Below are 18,245 nucleotides of genomic sequence, written 5' to 3'. Positions count from 1 at the left end.
ACTCTGGGAACAGCCTATTCGTTCATAAATGTCTTTCTGTGTCTTACCCTCTTGCTTGAGGGTGTCAATAGTGGCCTTCTGGACAGCAGTCAGGTCGGCAGTCTTACCCATGATTGGGGTTTTGAGTGATGAACCAGGCTGGGAGTTTTAAAGGCCTCAGGAATCTTTTGCAGGTGTTTAGAGTTAACTCGTTGATTCAGATGATTAGGTTCATAGCTCGTTTAGAGACCCTTTTAATAATATGCTAATTTTGTGAGATAGGAATTTTGGGTTTTCATGAGCTGTATGCCAAAATCATCCGTATTAAGACAATAAAAGACCTGAAATATTTCAGTTAGTGTGCAATGAATCTAAAATATATGAATGTAAAATTTTCATCATGACATTATAGAAAATAATGAACTTTATCACGATATGCTAATATTTTGAGAAGGACCTGTATATGATTTCATCAATACATTTTGCAATATTCTTTACTGTTTGCATGTTCTTTCCTTTGATGAAATGCATCATTTAAGCATGGAACTGTTCTGAGACAGTAAAACTACAACTACTTTGTCAACTGAGTGACTGTGTAACTAATAGTTGTTAATAGTTGTTATTTAGTATATTTTTGAAAGGTTTCTAACCTAATTCCTCCATACTTGGTCTCTGCTATATTTGTATGTCCAACATAACATGCAGTCCTTCATTCTCTCCTCTGCAGCTGTTGACCAAAGGCAGCCAGACCACGGAGATGACGCTGCGTCGGAACGCCTTGGGCCAGCTGGGCTTTCATGTCAACTTCGAGGGCATCGTAGCGGAAGTGGAGCCCTACGGGTACGCCTGGCAGGCCGGGCTGAGGCAGGGCAGCCGGCTGGTGGAGATCTGCAAGGTGTCGGTGGCCTCGTTGTCCCACGAGCAGATGATCGACCTGCTCAGAACCTCTGTCACCGTCAAGGTGGTCATCATTCCACCGCACGAGGACTCCACCCCACGCAGGTATAGTTGATACAGAAGATATGAATATGTTATGACGTTTAAGACGTGTGTAAATATTTATTACGTATCTTGATATGGAGTGCTTTGCTTGTGAACAGAGGCTGCTCTGAAATCTACCACATGCCACTTGTGGACTACAAGAACCACAAAGAGGGCATGCCCTACGAGTTAAAGTTCCCCTTCCGGCAAACAAACAACAACACCAAGTGGCCGCGTAGCTCATCCAGCCCTCGCTCTGCTGCCTTAGGGGGAACCTTGATCAAGGCACCACCCTCAGATTTTAGTGACCGTAACAGTGCCGCTATTCCTCGTAGCGTGTCCAGCGACGGTCGGCCTCTCAACCCGAAAAGGTCACAGGATGGATATAAATCTGTTATGCAATACATCAGACTTGCTGAATTCTTATCTGTCTGGTTGCAGCATATGTCCTTAATGTCATCCATATGTCTGCTTGCAGATATTCCCCAGGGAATGACAACTACGCTCTAGCCTGCTCCATTGTGATGGGTCGCACGTTGCACAGCACAAACTCGCCCTCTAACCTGTCCTATACAGAGACGATGAGTTCAAACCACTGGAGGCAGAAGTCTGTGCCTGAAGGGTAGGCCAATCTGCCTGCCTTAATGCAGATTGCAATGACGTCTTTCTATTTTTCATGTTGGCTTCTTGCATTATACCACATGGTGGATTAAATCCACCTGTTGTCCTGTGCAGGTTTAATAACAACTGCCAGCCGCAGGTCACGTCTGTGCGGCAGGTGGCCGGTGATGGTGTCAGTGGAGTCAAAGTATGTTCTGCAGTTGGATGGTCCCGACCTGGGGAGAGCGATGTCGCAAACAGACTGGGAGACAAAACCAACTTAGGTTGGCAAACCTTTCTAAATGCAGAGATAAATAATTACAAAACAAAAATGCTTTGAGTTGAAATTGTTGATTAACTTGTGTGATACAGATACCGTGGTTTCTAAGGTAGTGATTCCTCGGCTCCTGCCATCAGATCAGAGCAGCCACCTGTCACCGAACAAGAACCCCAAGGTAAGCAACAATCAGCAACCACTGTGCTGCTAACTAAAGGCAGAATTTAAAGACGCCTTATACATTGTGTTACCGAAGCATTGACATCCCTTAAGCTTTTTCCCATTTTGTCACAAAATGTTTATAGGTTTTATGTGTGAAAGACCACCAGGAAGCACATAATTGTAAATTGGAAGGAAAATGGTCCATAATATTCACATTTTAGTACAAATTATTTTAAATAGAAATGTAAAAAAGTGTGCTTCATTTGTATTCAGCCCTTATGTTTCAATGTCTTACAGAACCACCTTTTGCAGTAGTTACAGCTGCAGGTCTTTTGTGGTATGTCTCTACCAGATTTTCAACATCTAGACACCTGAGACTGTTGCCCATTCTTCTTGAAAGTGATTTTCCACTGATTCCTGATTTAATTTAAGGCTTTTACATCTAACACTTATATTCCATCAAATCAAAAAGCCCTTTTTTAAACTGTTACATTGTTGCTGTGGCTGTATGATTAGTGTCACTGCCCTGCTGAACCTCAGGTCTATCACAGCCTCAACAGCTTTGCCAACATGATTGCCTTGCATTTAGCTCCATGCATCTTCCCATGAATTGACCAGCTAAAAACACCTGCAACATGATGATGCCACCACCACGTTTCACCATCTAGATGTTCTTTTTCTTCCACACATAAAACAAACGCAAAACCTTCAATCTTGGTCACATCTGACTGGATTACTTCTTCTCCAACATGTTTCTTTGTCTTCTACATGGCTCGTGGAAAAAAGGGTCTATTACAGTAATAGATTTCTGCTTACCATTCTTCCATAAAGGCCAAAATATTGCAGAATGTACTATTAGAAGATGTCAATAGATTTTCCCACTTGAGCTATGGATCTCTGCAGCTCCTCCAGAGTTACCATGGGCCTCTTGATGCTTCTCTGATTAATGCTCTCTTTTCTTTGTCATTCAGTTTAGGTGGAGAACCCTGTCATGTTAGTTTAGAAGTTGCAGCATTCTATTTTCAGATAGATGCATTGAGCAGTGCCCTTTGAGGTGTTCAAAGCTTGGGACATTGTTTTCTAACCTAACCCTGCTTTAAATTCTCCACAACTTCATCCCTGACCTGTGTGCTCTGTCTTTTAAGTCTTTTATGATGCAGCTTGTTCACTAATGCTGTCTAAAAAACCTCTTGAGAGCTTCATAGAATAGCTGTATTTATGCTGATTTCACAATTTACTAAAAATATGACTTCTAAAGGCAATTCATTGCATTTCAGAACATTAACTGATTTTAGTTAGGTGTATCAGAGAAAATGGAGGCTGAATACAGCTGAATGCCATACTTTTCAGATTCTTCCTTTCCTTCATTTGGATATTATGAAAATACATTGAGGAGGTGTACTTGGGGCTGTTACAGGACAAAATGTGAAGTTCATGGGGAGGGAATATTTTTGTGAGGGACTGTACATTCGGAGGACCAGTGTTTGATTCCTGATGATGCTCATGACCAACACAGCTGGTCATAAGCAGGATTATAACATTACTAAGAACTGAGTATTTCAGTGATATGAGTTACCTTGTTTTTTCTCCTTCACATAATCTGAAGAAAACAATTATTTTCCTCGTCTTTAAACAGGCCGACGCTCCGTATTCATCGAGCCAGTCGAGCAGCAACACGCTGTCCAGCAACGCCTCCAGCTCCGCCCACAGCGATGACAAGTGGTACGACGTCGGCTCCCGATCCGGAGCAAGAAGTGAACTGGAGTTCAACGGCTATCTTCAGGGCACATCCACTGACAGTGGCATCGACGCCACCTCTTTTACCGCCACCCAGAGCAGCACAGCCTCCTCCACTGGTGCCTCCAGATCCAAGGAAAAAATCCCATGGCAGGATGAGGCGGGAAACTGTGAGAGAGCCTCCAGCACATCGCCCCCAGCACCAGACTCTCTTGTTCCTGTTGAAGGCAGTGAGATATCAGTGAAGAGCCCAACTGGCTTTACAGTGGTTTCTGATAGCGCCTCCTACAGTCTGAGTGATGCAGCGTCCCACTCCAGGTAGACTGCTGTTCTTTTAGGGTGTACATTTCCTTGTGGTGCATCTATATCTTGCACAGTCCTCCTCGTGAAGGTCCTAAGCTCTGGGGTTTGGCATTTACGCAGAGAAAGAGGAAGAATGTATTTGTTGTGGTATCTGTTATAGCTCAGCACTGCTCTCTTTGCTAAATCCTTCTTTTGATTGAAGAAAAAGCTTTTTTTCTCCTTTCACTCAGACAGAAATAACTCACCTCCAGCAGACATTTATGCTACCAGCTGTGTTTTATATTTTATAACACACACACACACACACAGACAGACCAAGAATAAAGTGAAGACATAAGAGGAAATACTGTCCTGCTTCCATCTCTCCCATCTATATTTGAAGATGCAGAAATAAGTTTCCTGAAAGTTTTTTTTTTTTTTGTACATACCTTACATGCTTTTCTAAAGTAGCAGCTAAATTACTCAAACTAGCCAAAATTAAAGAATTTTATAACACTTATTGATGGTATTTATAAAAACTAAACAGTTAAAATTAAACTGTAATCTTGCCCTTGAGGTTTTGCATTTTGTATATTTATGAATGTTTAATGCATGTGTCTCAATGCTCCAGCACAATCAGCTCTGGTCACTCAGGGAGTCCGATGGGACAGGGCTGCAGTGCCTCGTCTCCGCAGAACGAAGCAGCCGCAGCGGACCTCTCACCCACATCCCAGGACCCCCTGTCCCCAGGAACCAAGAGCTTCTATCCTCGTCAAGGAGCGACCTCAAAGTACCTGATTGGCTGGAAGAAGCCTGGAGGAACTATGAACTCTGTGGATTTCAGCAGCGCTCGCAAGTAAGGCTGAAAAGGATGTTTTTGCAAATCTTTAAATGTGATAAAGCCTTTCATCTAAACAAGTTTTAAATCAAATTTTTAAACATGATGAACAGCGCCCCCCCCCTGAGGCGAGCGAGTTTTAACCCTGTTTTAAGGCATGGAAGTCTTTTTTTTTTTGCTTAGGTTTCTGTTATATAAAGTGCAGAAATATCTTTTGACAGTATATGTTCTTTCTGTATTCTTCTTCTGGATCTTTTGCTTTCTTGTTTTTGGTTATTTCCATAAATTAATATAAGATGTTTTGTGACTGAAACTGGGTTTTGCTTTTGTCTCCAGGCGGCACCAGAGTGATGGTCTGCTCTGTGGTCAGCCCCAGCTTAGGGCCAATCTCCGCGGCTCCCAGTCACCCCAGCGCCAGACTGCCAAATCCAGCCTGGAAGAAGACCTAAAGAAGCTGATCACACTTGACAGCCCACCACCTAAAACAAATGAAGAGAAGGTAGAGGAAAATCCAGTTTTTTTGCATTCTCACTCTAATCTGATGACTCACATCACACAGTTACAGTTTCTAATAAAAAATGATGTGTTTTTAATTAATGAAATTAAAGGTTTACCATTACCAAGTTTAGATTATTAAATTGTATAAAAATGTTATTAAACCATTCTTTTTATAATTAGATCAGGCTGTATTTAGAACATCTTGTGGAGGTCATAAGGTGTTTACCAACATTTTGCATTCGCTGAAGATTGTTTTAAATATTTTTTTAAGTGATTCTTTTTTTTTTTTTCAGTTCAACACCATCTGACACTTTTTTGAGTCCTGCCATTCTTTATCTCTTTCCATGTCTCTCTGAAGCCGTTGTTCCCTGGCCCTCCTCCTAGCCGTCGCTCCCTTCAGAGGACGCTGTCAGATGAGAGTATTTACAGCGGACAAAGGGAGTCTACCTCCAGTGGACAGTGTGACACATCCGCTGACCTTCTCTTCACCTGCTCCACCATCCCACGCTCACCTACCGTCCGACATGGTCCAAATCGACGGGCATCACACAAATCTCTTGGTGATTTTTTTTTCATTTTGTAGCAACAATAAATGCAGCTGAGCTTTTTTTTTCCTATTATGTAGAAGATTTGATTTATTGAAGGTACATGTGAGGAATTTTAATCTGTTATTTAGGATCATTTTAAGTCATCAGGTTGACACGCAAGAGCAGTGGAGGCCAGAGGGTTTTAATCTCCCTTTTTTGGTCCTATCCCCAGGAGACCTGACAGCCCCAGAGAGCTCAGAGCTGGAGCAGGAGAGGAAGAGGAAGCAGCAGCTGCAAGATTCTGTTCTCATGCCCCTACCTGACACCGGAGCTGATGGGCCACTGGACTGGGCAGACCTAGTGGTTGCTGCCAAGGCATTTGAGGGTAGGTTTACATCATCTTCCTGTTCAACATCAGAAAAACTATATGTTCATTACCTGACTGCAGAACTTGAAGCATATTAAGCCAGGGATCTTAAACAGTCTGGAAAATATATATAATTGGATTTCAGTGTTTTCCAAGTCTTCATAATTATAAAAAAGCGGGGTTATGGGAACATACTTGTTTAAATATACATAATCCCTTATCCCAATGTTATATCCATCCAGTCTGTAGTTTTTGCATGGTCCATATTTAAAGCCTGACCACTGCGAAAATATGTGAACTAAAATCATGGTGAAGCTTTTTTTGTTTTACTTTGAAACTGTGCCAAAAAAAAGACTCAGAATTGTGGACATTTGAATCTAGAAAATTATAAAAATTTCCAAAAGCCAGCTGTCATTTGTGCTTCTACCAGATGAGGGCACCATTACTCTGCTTTTGTTCTTTGTTCAGGTCTAACTAAACATTGTTTGTGTTTTATAGAGCAGAGGCTGGTTTTTCTAGCAGCCCAGGAGGAGAGCTCCACAGCTGAGAGCACATCAACTGCCAGCCCCCAGCAGGCTGAGCCTCAGGCAGCTCCACAGAGACAGCCCCTGCCAGTGTAAGAGGTCTCAGGTCATTGCAAAACAGACATTGTTTTATTTCCCTTATTTACAGCACTGTTGACACTGTGGAAGACCCAGCACACTTTATTCCAGTCATACACTATTGCAGCTAATAGCACCAATTAGTTTTCCTTTTCTGGGTGGCTGCACATTTATCTGTAAAATCAACAGTTAGAGCATCGGGTTATTAATTTCCTGGATGTCCTGTTTTACAGAGAGATTCCTGCATGCTTGATGGGGAAATTGAGCCAGTTAGAGTCCATGGTGAAAGCACTACAAGAGGACCTGAAGAAGGTGAGTTACAGTTTATTATCTCTTCATTGACTGAGAATTAGAATATATAGAGAATATAATCCATGTATTAAATAAGGGAAATATGAAACACTTAACTGTTTTGGGAATATTAGGAGAAGGATGCCAAGGCTTCATTACAAGTCCAGATCCAAAGCCTGCGAGAGGACAACCAACGTCTCCTGGAGGAGTCGTACAGCGCCTCAGCCAAGCTCAAGAAGTTCACAGAGTGGGTCTTCAACACCATCGACATGAACTGATGCCCACAGATGTCAGCTGCTCTCCACTGGGATGTAAACCACTATTGAAGCAGATTTTTAATCTTGGTCTCCTTATCAAAGCCGCTCTAACATTGCTTTACATGTCATCCTACTTCAGCTTTCTGGATTTGTGAAAATAACCATAAAAAAAGACTAAAAAGGAGGACAGAGAAAATGAGCAGTTTGCATTAGATTTAATCAGCATGCACTCCCCTCCCTGGGAGTACAAAAAATTATGTAATGCTTTGGTGGCATTCTTGCATGTTAAAGAGGGAAACGCTGAAACGGACCTAAAGGGATTTAAAGCATCTGACCCCATTTACAGTGCCGATCAGAGGTTTACATTCCCTCATAAAGGGATGGAAGTCTTAATATTTATGGATTCAAATGATGCATTTGGACTGTTCTTTTTCCAGGATGGAATACCTATACAGAAAACTTCAATGAATTTTAAAAGACAAGAATTAAATGCACAAGTTTGATTTAATGCACATTTCCTCTAATCCTCACAAAGTAAAAATGTATACACACACATTCAAATGTGTACCTTTATTAATTAAACACCTCTCGGCAAATTGCAGAGAAACTACACACTTTTTATAGCCACCAACAAGCTTCTTTCATAATTCTGGCTGGACATTTCGAGGATATTCTTCGCATTTTCTATAGAACTGATGTCAGGGAACTTAAGTCTTCATCATGGTCTTTTTTTCAACCATCTGGCCAATGGTCTCTTGATTTGATGAATGAAAAATGGTCAGAATTGATCAGGAACCATCAGACTAAAGCCTCCCATGAACTGAGAAACTCTGGAACACCAGTGAAGCTAGTTCAACATCAACATGGAGCGAGAGGGTGCCGATCAAGAAAGAAGCACCTGCTCCAAAATCTACATTTTCAAGCTTGACTGAAGTTTACAGCTGCTCACAATGGGGTCAGATGCCTTCTGGAGAGAGGTTTTATTGGCTTGATGAGATGAAGATGAGGTATATGGCCACAATGACTAGAATAATGTCTAGAAGAGTCAAGTTAAAGCTTTAAAACCTAAGAATTGTGTGCCAGCTGTAAAGCATGATGGTGGCATCATGCTAACAGATTGTTTTGCTGCCAGTCTTACTGGTGTATATTGCAAAGTGAAGGATGACTTAGAACTTATTTATCAACTTTAATTGGCACAACCTACAGTTGGGTGTTTCATCAGGGCAATGATCCAAAACACACAAAAACAGCTTTTGAAAGTGTAAAGCAGGGTGACGTTAAGCTTTTGTAGTTTCCTCAACCTTATTAAAAATCTAAGAAATTTGCTTAAAGCTTATTCCACTTCAAGAAATCACTCAATCCAATATAAATCCACTCTACACATTCTGATAAGAAGAGTGGTCAAATATCCAGCCAGGATCATGCAGGGAGCTTGTTGATGATTACAGAGCCAGTATGTATAACTTAGACCTTCTACTGATTAGAGAAAATTCACAGTAAATTCAAATTTGTGCAACCAAATCTTGCTTCTAAAATTTGTTGACGTCATCTGTTGTATACTCATTCAAATCTGGCAAAGAAACTGTTAAAATACATAATAAACAGCCCAAAATTAACACTATATTTATGCTGAAGATGCATGTATAAACGTCTGACCGCCACTGGAGCTCTGAAGCTAGGTAAAATCAACAGATTGATAGCAATAAAGTTGCTCGGGTTCAGATGGACACTTTTCTAAAATTAAATGTACATTTGTTGCTGTTTCCCCAACACCCTTTATTTTTATATCACTAACCAAAATAGAAATCCAATTGTTATTTTTGATGGTAGCATAGATAGGTAGACACAGACAGATAGAGCCTTTACATTAGCACACACCGTAAGCACTGTAAGGTGAAGGGCCTGTCTGTGTGTAAACAACTGTGCAGGTAAGTTAATGGATGTTCAAAGTGAAAATAGTCACAAAAAGAAAGAAATTCATATTGTACAAACACTCGAATTGGTGCCATAAAGAAGCAGATATACAATCCATATGACTGTAAATATGTGAAGTCGGAGTTTATTTTTCTCATGCCCTTATATGATATAATAGTATAAGCTGTATTTATGACAAAGATGATGGCCAAGAAGAATGAGCTATGATCTGTTAGACATTTGGTAATTTCCTATGAGAAAATGTGCATCCTTTAACTGAAAAGTTATCTAATCCAAAATTATTTTTATGCTTTCTGACATTTAACATTTTGTTGCCTTGCCTGCTGCAGTGGAAACTACATCAAAATGACCCTTTGTCCTTTCATAGCATGTGAAATGGCCTCAATCTGACTCTCGGAGTAGATTAAATCGGTACTTGTTTGTGTATAATTACATAGTAAGATGTTGTGTAGATTCTGAAAATTCCCGGTGCAGGTTTGTGTATCAACCTGCTTGAAATCCTAAGCGGGGTCCATTGATGACCAAAGCCCTTATTTAAACCTCATGCTGTAACTGCTTCCTTTTGTACTCAGACACTGTGCAACTGTATATAAGCAGAGTTTATTATTCATCAAAAATTTGCACCTTTAGTTTTATTTTATACATTTAGGTTTCATGTAATTCTGCTTAAACGAGTAGCAGAGAAAGACAGGATTGTTATGCAAGGGGAAATAAGGGTTAAAAAGACTGAACAATGCCCACGAGCTGGACTCAGAAGAGTCTGAGGTCCCTGACAGAGCAGATCACCCCTTTGCCTTCATTCTTAACATGTATGACAGCATGTGATTCTGTTTCCATTGAGCTGTGATGTGTAAAAAAAAAAAAAAGAAATTTATATCTATTAAAGATATTTTGTTGAATTACACCCTGATTGATGAGTGGTCCTTTGAAGCAGCAGTTTGTGGATGATGAATTAGGATTTCAACAAATCATGTATTCTCCAACAGAAGCATGTAATGGTGCTGTGGTTATTTAATGTGGTTTTTCAAGTAAAGTGGAAGATGTCAGGAGGTGGCTGCCTGCAGTTGTGATTAACAAAGAGCTGCAGTTTTTCTACATTGTTTTGATTGAATGAGGCATTTGCCCTCACAGAGGAAACCCTGGATTGCACAGATTGATTAAATGTAATAAACCAATAGATCCACCATGTAAAAACCTCATTGATTGTGGAGCAAGTAATGTGATTCCAGGAGTCGGTTCGATTAAAGTAAATATTCACCTATCTACAGTTATGTTAAAGATCATATTAATGTTTTGTTTTTTAATTTTTATATATAGGTTAAGAACAATAAAAAGTCACTAGATCTTTACCAGAGCCTAAGTTAATGAAGTAGATTTGGCTTACAAATGTAACACTTTTTAAATTTTTTTCTGAAAGGAATTTTGATGGGTTTTTTAAGGTCTTAGAAGGTGGACCAACCTAAAATTGTGCATAATTGTGTAGTGGAGGGGCAACTCTTTCAGAAGTCAACTAATTAACATCTCACAGAGCTGTGGTCCCAAAATGCAACATGAATAGAATAACTGCTTCCATTCTTGTGGAGAGATGGCCACTCGTCTAAACTGACAGACCAGGCAAGGGAAGCATTAATCAGAAAAGCACCTAAGAGCCCCACCTTAACTCTGGAGGAACTCCAAAGATCCACTGTTCGGGTGAGTCTGTCAACTCGACAACTTTTAGTTGTGCATTTCACAGATCTATCCTTTATAAAATAGTGGTGAAAATCTGATTGTGACACTTCAGTCAGATTAAAGCAAAACTGGACTTTGTGGTGTTCATCATCCTGAACAGATGAGACGGTGAAACATAGAGGTGGCAGTACCATGGTGTGGAGAGCCTTTTTTCAGCAAGGACAGGTGAACAGAAAACTAGTTAGAGTTGATAGAAGAAGGAAGTTAAATAAAAGACAATCCTGAAAGAAAAGCTAGTAGAGACTGCACCTTGATTTCTGAATGACATGCAGAATTTGCTTTCATCCGAAAAAAGTACTTTGGACCACTGAGCAACAGTCCAGTGCTGCTTCTCTGTAGCCCAGGTCAAGCGCTTCTGCCGCTGTTTCTGGTTCAAAAGTGGCTTGACCTGGGGAATGCGGCACCTGTAGCCCATTTCCTGCACACGCCTGTGCACGGTGGCTCTGGATGTTTCTACTCCAGACTCAGTCCACTGCTTCCGCAGGTCCCCCAAGGTCTGGAATCGGCCCTTCTCCACAATCTTCCTCAGGGTCCAGTCACCTCTTCTCGTTGTGCAGCGTTTTCTGCCACACTTTTTCCTTCCCACAGACTTCCCACTGAGGTGCCTTGATACAGCACTCTGGGAACAGCCTATTCGTTCAGAAATTTCTTTCTGTGTCTTACCCTCTTGCTTGAGGGTGTCAATAGTGGCCTTCTGGACAGCAGTCAGGTCGGCAGTCTTACCCATGATTGGGGTTTTGAGTGATGAACCAGGCTGGGAGTTTTAAAGGCCTCAGGAATCTTTTGCAGGTGTTTAGAGTTTACTTGTTGATTCAGATGATTAGGTTCATAGCTCGTTTAGAGACCCTTTTAATGATATGCTAATTTTGTGAGATAGGAATTTTGGGTTTTCATGAGCTGTATGCCAAAATCATCCGTATTAAGACAATAAAAGACCTGAAATATTTCAGTTAGTGTGCAATGAATCTAAAATATATGAATGTTAAATTTTCATCATTACATTATGGAAAATAATGAACTTTATCACAATATGCTAATATTTTGAGAAGGACCTGTATTATAAACACAACTGTTTGAGATTCCAATAAAATACATTGACGTTGGTGGCAAAATGTGAAAAAGTTTAGTCGGTATAAATACTTTTGCATAGCACTGCGGTAGCTTTTACAAAACTTCAGATTTTGGATGTGAGATTATTTCTTTAATATGGCAAAAGCTGCAAATACAATGAACCTAGATTCTGAGCAAGTTATATAAATATTGAATACCTCCAATGCATCTTCATGTGTCGGTATTGCATCAATCAACATGTCGCTGTTGTATCTGTTGTGTTGTGTGTGGCCTGGGGTGTTGCTGTTCAGCACTGGTGTGGCTCTGAACATGCTGTTCAATAATTTCACAGTAATGCAGATTATATCAGGGCTGCCCCCTTTAAAGCAGATTAGAGAAGTCGTTGTCTGTCTGCCTGCGTGTTCTGCGTGTCTTTCTGAGGGCGTGCATGTTGTAGATCGGTAGGTTGTTTAGTTTGTTGCAATCAGTGCAGAGTGGGTGTTATTTTGTTCTTTTTGCTCTGATTTCAGCTGTATAGTAGTGATTGCAGATCATTGTGAATGAATGCTCTTTTCTGCCACAAAGAGAAATGCGTGAGGTAAGCACTAATCCTTTGGGCCAACAAATGCTTTCACACTCCACCAGGCGCACCACATATGTGAATGTGTGACCTCCCTTTCAGTGCATTGCCAAATTTATAGAAAACAGCAGTTTTTATGTTAGGTTTTTTTCCCCCAAAGAACAGAAGCATGTTAAATAAATAAAGTGATCTTTTTTCTGTCTAAGGTATGATTAAAGCTGCACAAGGTGCTTTTTGGAGAAAGTGAAATATTAATATAAGCAGTGAAGAGAAGAGGCAGGGATGAAAAAAGACTGGGAAATAGCGAAGAGGAGCCATTGATATGGCTCCCTGATAACTGGTGAACTGGTTTTGTCTGCACATACATCCAAGCCTGTGTGTTTTTATACTCTGTGTGCGTGTATTCACAAATTGGCCATGGAATGTATTTTGTTGGTTCTTCCCTGGGGCCTTCTAGGATCTCATTTACTGCAGGAAAGAAAAAGGTCTGTTGGATTGGATTGCCATTTAAGTTTCAATGATTCCAAAGTTTCCATTAAAAGATGGGGGACATGAAAGACTGGACTGGCAGGGAACAGAGAGAGGAGAGCACTGTTTATAGAGTTCAATGCAAAACTAAAAATTGTAATGACATCCGAAAATGTTACTTTTCCCTGCTTAGAAAAAGCTAAGGATATAAAGAACCTTATAGCAGAACTCACAGGCCCAGGTTGGTTTGAAAAGATTCTCCCCATAATAAATGAAATGAAATCAATATTTAAAAACCCAACATTGTATTTACCTAGGTTATCTTTCTCTGATTTAAACATTTTTTTCAATCATCTGATACCTGTATGGTTGTCAAAAAAGTAAAAACAGAAGCAATATGCGACCTTGCTTCGCACAACAAAAATTTAATTGCATTCATATACAGCTTTACAGATACAAATTTACTTACAGGTAAAATCATAATTCAAATAATGGTAAACAGGTCAAATAAAATAAAAGACAAAAAGTAGAAAGTATTTAACTTACAGTAGAAAAAATACCAACTACAATTCAAAAGTGACGCTTAAAGCCAGAAAGCAAGAGTGAAAGCAAGCAACAGAAATATAGAACATATGCAGTTATTTACAGTTAAGCCCTTCAAACCCTTGTAGCTGAATAGCTTTTTGCATGTTCTCCATGATATTTGTGTAATTCAATCTTTGGCGATGAGCTCCACATCTTTGACATTGGAAGGCCTCCTTGCCATCACCCTAATCTTTGGATCCATCCACAGATGCTGTTTCCGATTTAAATCCTGACTGCAAAACGTTAATATCACTGCCACTAAGAAAAAACATGTTGCTAAAATTAAAAGATTATTTTAAACCTACATCTGCCCTGGATGTGAACAATTATGGATTTAACTGTATGGTTTGACATTGAGTTCCTTTAAGGAATCTTAGGGCAAGAATATTTCATACCAGCGTCAGTCATCAACCTTGGTAAAAAGAAAAAAGAAATGCTTTAAGTCTAACTTTAAACACAGTGTTCATGGGTAACGGCAGTAAAGGAGGATGCGAAACTCATTGACATGAATGAACTGGGATCTGTCTGATACACATAACTTAAACCAGTTTAGTGCTGTTCATGTATCAGAATCAGAATCAGCTTTATTGCCAAGTTCATACATACAAACAAGGAATTTGACTCAGGTACACTTTGCTCTTTGGTTTTGTTTTTGTATTACAGAATATACAAATTTACAATGTACAATATACACATATATAATAAAAAGGTGCATTTGCAACATCTGTATGCTGTTGTTTTGTACTCTATTGAATGTTCAACAGAGAAACAGCCTGGGGGAAGAAACTGTCTCTGTGGCGGCTGGTTTTAGTTAACAGTGCTCTGTAGCGGCGGCCTGAAGGTAAAGCTCTGAACAGTTTATGTGCAGGGTGTGTGGGGTCTGCAGAGATTTTAGCAGCTCTTTTCCTGACCCTAGACCTGTATAAGTCCTGGATGGAGGGAAGGTCAGCCCTGATTATTCTCTCTGTCTTCCAGGACCTCACAGACCTCACATTTCTCCAGTGACTTGTTGAAGATCCGTGTGAAGATCGGAGCAAGTTGATATGCGCAGGCTTTCAGACATGATGGGGAGATGTTATCAGGTCCTCCAGCTTTCTTTGTTTTCATGTGCTGAAAGAGCCTGTTTACCTCTTCCTCGGAGATCTTTAGTGCAGGCAGAGGATCTGAAGGTAGGGGGTTGGTTACTTTATGGGAGGAATTTGTTCCTGAATGGGATGTGGAGGAGATGATTTGAGGTGTGAATGGCTTCTTGTCATGTCTGCAGTAGAAGCCATTCAGACGGTTGGCCAGGAGACGATTCTGTTCAGGATGGGTGGGGGGGCTCCTATAGGCAGTCAGGTTTCTCAGACCAGTCCATACAGCTGAAGTGTCACCAGTAGAAAGTCTGTTCTTCAGCTTCTCACTGTAGCTTCTCTTAGCTGCTTTCATCTCCTTTGTTAGTCTGTTCCTGGCCTGCCTGTACCGCGCCCAATCTCCACTGCTGTGAGCTTCTTCTTTATCTCTGCGCAGATTCCTGAGGTGTGGAGTAAACCATGGCTTGTTATTCCCAAAGGTGCAGAAGGTCTTGGTCTGCACACACATATCCTCACATAAACTGATGTATGATGTCACCACATCAGTTAGTTGGTTTAGGTCAGTGGCTGAAGTTTCAAAAACAGTCCAGTCTGTGCATTCAAAGCAGGCCTGTAGCATCTGCTTTGATTTCTCAGTCCACTTCTTAACAGTGTGAACCGTGGGTTTGGAAGCTCTTAGTCTCTGTCTGTAGGTTGGGATGAGGTGGATTAGATAATGATCTAAAAAACCTAGAGCATCCCTGGTAACAGCATGATATGAGTCCTTTAAAGCTGTGTAACAATGGTCCAGTGTGTTTCTGTCTCTGGTGGGACACTTAATATGCTGTCTGTATTTGGGGAGTTCATTTGAGAGGTTTGCGCTGTTAAAATCTCCCAGTATTATGATGAAAGAGTCCGTGTATTTCTTCTCCAGGTTTGTAATCAGATAAGCAAGATGTTTTTCAGCGGCAGAAGTGCAGCCATGCGGTGGAAAATATGAGCGGATTATTATAAACGAGGAAAACTCTCTCGGTGAATAAAACGGTTTACAGAACATGGAAAATGACTCCAGATCAGGACTACATGTTTTTCCCAGCACTTTTACGTCTCGGCACCAACCTTCATTTATATAAAAGCAGATTCCGCCTCCTCGCCTCTTCCCAGATAGCTCCGCGCTGCGATCCGCTAATACCAATACCAATGTAATACCAATAACTTTATTTCATTTTTAAAATAAAGTGTTGTGGTCAGAAGCATTGAATGCTGTGTATGTTCTGCATTGTTATTCACAGTATGTTAATCATTTCTTTTTTCAAGCATCAGTGGGCGCTGCTTCAGTGTGCATCTCTCTGTCCTCCTTTCCCTCTACTGCTGCCTGTTTCTCTCATGCGTACACATCAAAACACACACATACGCACATGCATACTCTCTCTGCCTGTCCTTCTCCTCCGTCTTTATATTCTCTTTAATTCCTTCATCCCTCCCACTTTTTCAGCTTGATCAGCCCCTCTCCGTTGCACAGTGTCTACTCTCTCTCTTTCTCTCTCTCTCACACACACTCACTCTTTCGCTCTCGTCCTCCCAGTCTCTGGCACATGCAGACCAAGGGAGGGGGGGATGAAAGAGGTGTACACATGTGAGGATCTCCTCAACTGCCAGAGCAAGGCAGAGCTGGCTACGAAAGAAGAAGAAGAGGAGAAGGAGAAGGTCTAGAGGAATACTGCAGTGGCCATCCGGCTTTCTCACTCTCCATCTCTCTCTGCTTCACTGCTTTTGTCCCCCCCACACGGCCCTGTCTTCTTCATCCAGTCTTCCCCACTGCCAGCTACACCATGAAGCCGCCTGCTGCTTGTTGCTAAGGGGGCAGCCAACCAGGGGAGCAGAGTGAACCAGGCGTTATTTTTTGTTTTTTCAAGGTAATAAATCCTGCACTGATGGGAACTGTCAGGTGTCACAGATGTTGCATTGCACTACAGAGAGAGATCGGGTCTTTGGGACCTTCAATTGCAGTATGGTTCTTAGCCGGTATGCATGCTCTGTGGGCAAACTCTTTTCTAGTTTGTCCAGTTTGTTTCAGGTTGCTGGCTTTGTTTATTTGTTTCTCTGCAGGGGCTTCTATCCTGGGAATGTGCCTAATGTCCTCTTGCATTGTTTTGTTGCATTGTTTGATGCTGTGCATGTGTCTCCTTGAGACAGTCATCAGACTCCAGGGGCCTTGTGTGGACTTTGGCTTTGCATGCTTTAGCAGGTGAACTGGAAGGAAGGTGTTCTCTTGAATTACAGCTTGCTGGCCATAGGGGAACTATTTGCACACTTTTGTTTTCTGTGAGCAGGTGCTATGTAATCCATACTTGCCTGGTGTTCTATATGACCCTCAAGGCGGATGCAAAGATTAGCTGTCTAATGTGCTCAGACTCGAAAAGGAGCGCAAACCTGTCGACCAAAGAGGAGTGCTGTTCTCTGTGCTTCTGGTGGCAATAACAAACAGAGAGGTGAGAACAGGTGATTACTTATTCACTCATGCACATCACCATTATCTGCGGTGTAATACATCTAAGTGTTCAGCAGCCATTACAAAGCCTCCTTGCATGTCTGCTGTTGTGCAATCTGAATATGGACAAGTTCAGCTTTCTTTTCGCTCAAGCTTGTCACTTTGTGGCCACAGCTTCATAATTCATCAAACCTCAAATCCAAAAGATGTGCTAGGATATCAGTTACCAAATAAAGACTTCACATTCTTTGCCTCGCAAAAGTATTTACACTTCTTGAACTTGTTAAATTTTTTCCCATTACAACTATAAACATAAATGTGTTTTATTGGGATCTCCTGTGGCAGATTAACACAAAGCAGTGCAGTGAAGTTGTAAAAAAAAACAACCAAGTACTTTGCACTAATACATTTTGCTGCAATTACATCTGCAAGGTTTTTTGGGTATGTCTCTGACTGATTTCCATATCTAGAGATGAACATGTCTGACCTTTCTTCTTAGCAAAATGGCTCAACCTTTGCCCAATTGGAGGGAGAGCATCTGTTAACAGAAAAGTCTTGCCAACAATTTTCAATTGAATATAGGTCTGCACGGGCCAATGTAACATGAAAATGGGTTGTTCTAAACCGTTCCATTGTTGCTCTGGTTGCATGTTCAGGATTGCGCTTCTGCTGGAAGGTGAACCTCAGACCCAGTCTCAAAGGGTTTGTAGCTTCTTTCACTCTATTTAGCTCCTTACATCTTTCTATTAACTCTGATCAGCTTCCAAATCTATTTTAAATAGACATATCCCCACAGAATGATGCTGCCACCACCATGTTTCAGAAAGGGGATTGTGTGAACTGTTTTGCATAGATGCCAAAAACTTCCATTTTGGTCTTATCTGAGCAAAGCACATTCTTCCACGTTAGCTGTGTCCCCTATATGACTTGTGCAAAGTGCATAAAATGACTTATG

At 41.0% G+C, this 18,245-nt stretch overlaps 2 protein-coding genes across 7 annotated transcripts in view; both read left to right on the top strand.

Annotated features, from left to right (window-relative positions):
• Positions 1 to 10,237, top strand: part of LOC124855517 (signal-induced proliferation-associated 1-like protein 1) — a 49,110-nt gene extending 38,873 nt beyond the window's left edge. The window contains exons 9-21 of the mRNA XM_047345458.1: positions 707 to 981; positions 1,080 to 1,331; positions 1,439 to 1,582; positions 1,696 to 1,844; positions 1,933 to 2,015; positions 3,636 to 4,054; positions 4,650 to 4,874; positions 5,193 to 5,355; positions 5,713 to 5,914; positions 6,114 to 6,266; positions 6,747 to 6,864; positions 7,084 to 7,162; positions 7,276 to 10,237. Of these exons, the coding sequence (XP_047201414.1) occupies positions 707 to 981; positions 1,080 to 1,331; positions 1,439 to 1,582; positions 1,696 to 1,844; positions 1,933 to 2,015; positions 3,636 to 4,054; positions 4,650 to 4,874; positions 5,193 to 5,355; positions 5,713 to 5,914; positions 6,114 to 6,266; positions 6,747 to 6,864; positions 7,084 to 7,162; positions 7,276 to 7,419 (2,406 nt within the window). The 3' untranslated portion in view covers positions 7,420 to 10,237. The remainder of the gene's footprint in view (positions 1 to 706; positions 982 to 1,079; positions 1,332 to 1,438; positions 1,583 to 1,695; positions 1,845 to 1,932; positions 2,016 to 3,635; positions 4,055 to 4,649; positions 4,875 to 5,192; positions 5,356 to 5,712; positions 5,915 to 6,113; positions 6,267 to 6,746; positions 6,865 to 7,083; positions 7,163 to 7,275) is intronic.
• Positions 10,238 to 16,374: 6,137 nt separating this feature from the next.
• LOC124855493 (regulator of G-protein signaling 6-like) overlaps positions 16,375 to 18,245 on the top strand; it is a 78,153-nt gene continuing 76,282 nt past the window's right edge. For 4 of the 6 annotated variants that reach the window (XM_047345393.1, XM_047345395.1, XM_047345397.1 and 1 more), the window contains exon 1: positions 16,375 to 16,715. The gene's annotated coding sequence lies outside the window, so the exon portion shown is untranslated. The remainder of the gene's footprint in view (positions 16,716 to 18,245) is intronic. The other 2 variants (XM_047345400.1, XM_047345399.1) reach the window with 1 other exon arrangement.

Source organism: Girardinichthys multiradiatus, chromosome 19 (assembly GCF_021462225.1).
Source record: "Girardinichthys multiradiatus isolate DD_20200921_A chromosome 19, DD_fGirMul_XY1, whole genome shotgun sequence".
Lineage (NCBI taxonomy): Eukaryota > Metazoa > Chordata > Actinopteri > Cyprinodontiformes > Goodeidae > Girardinichthys > Girardinichthys multiradiatus.
This window is presented reverse-complemented; position numbering and strand designations above follow the sequence as displayed.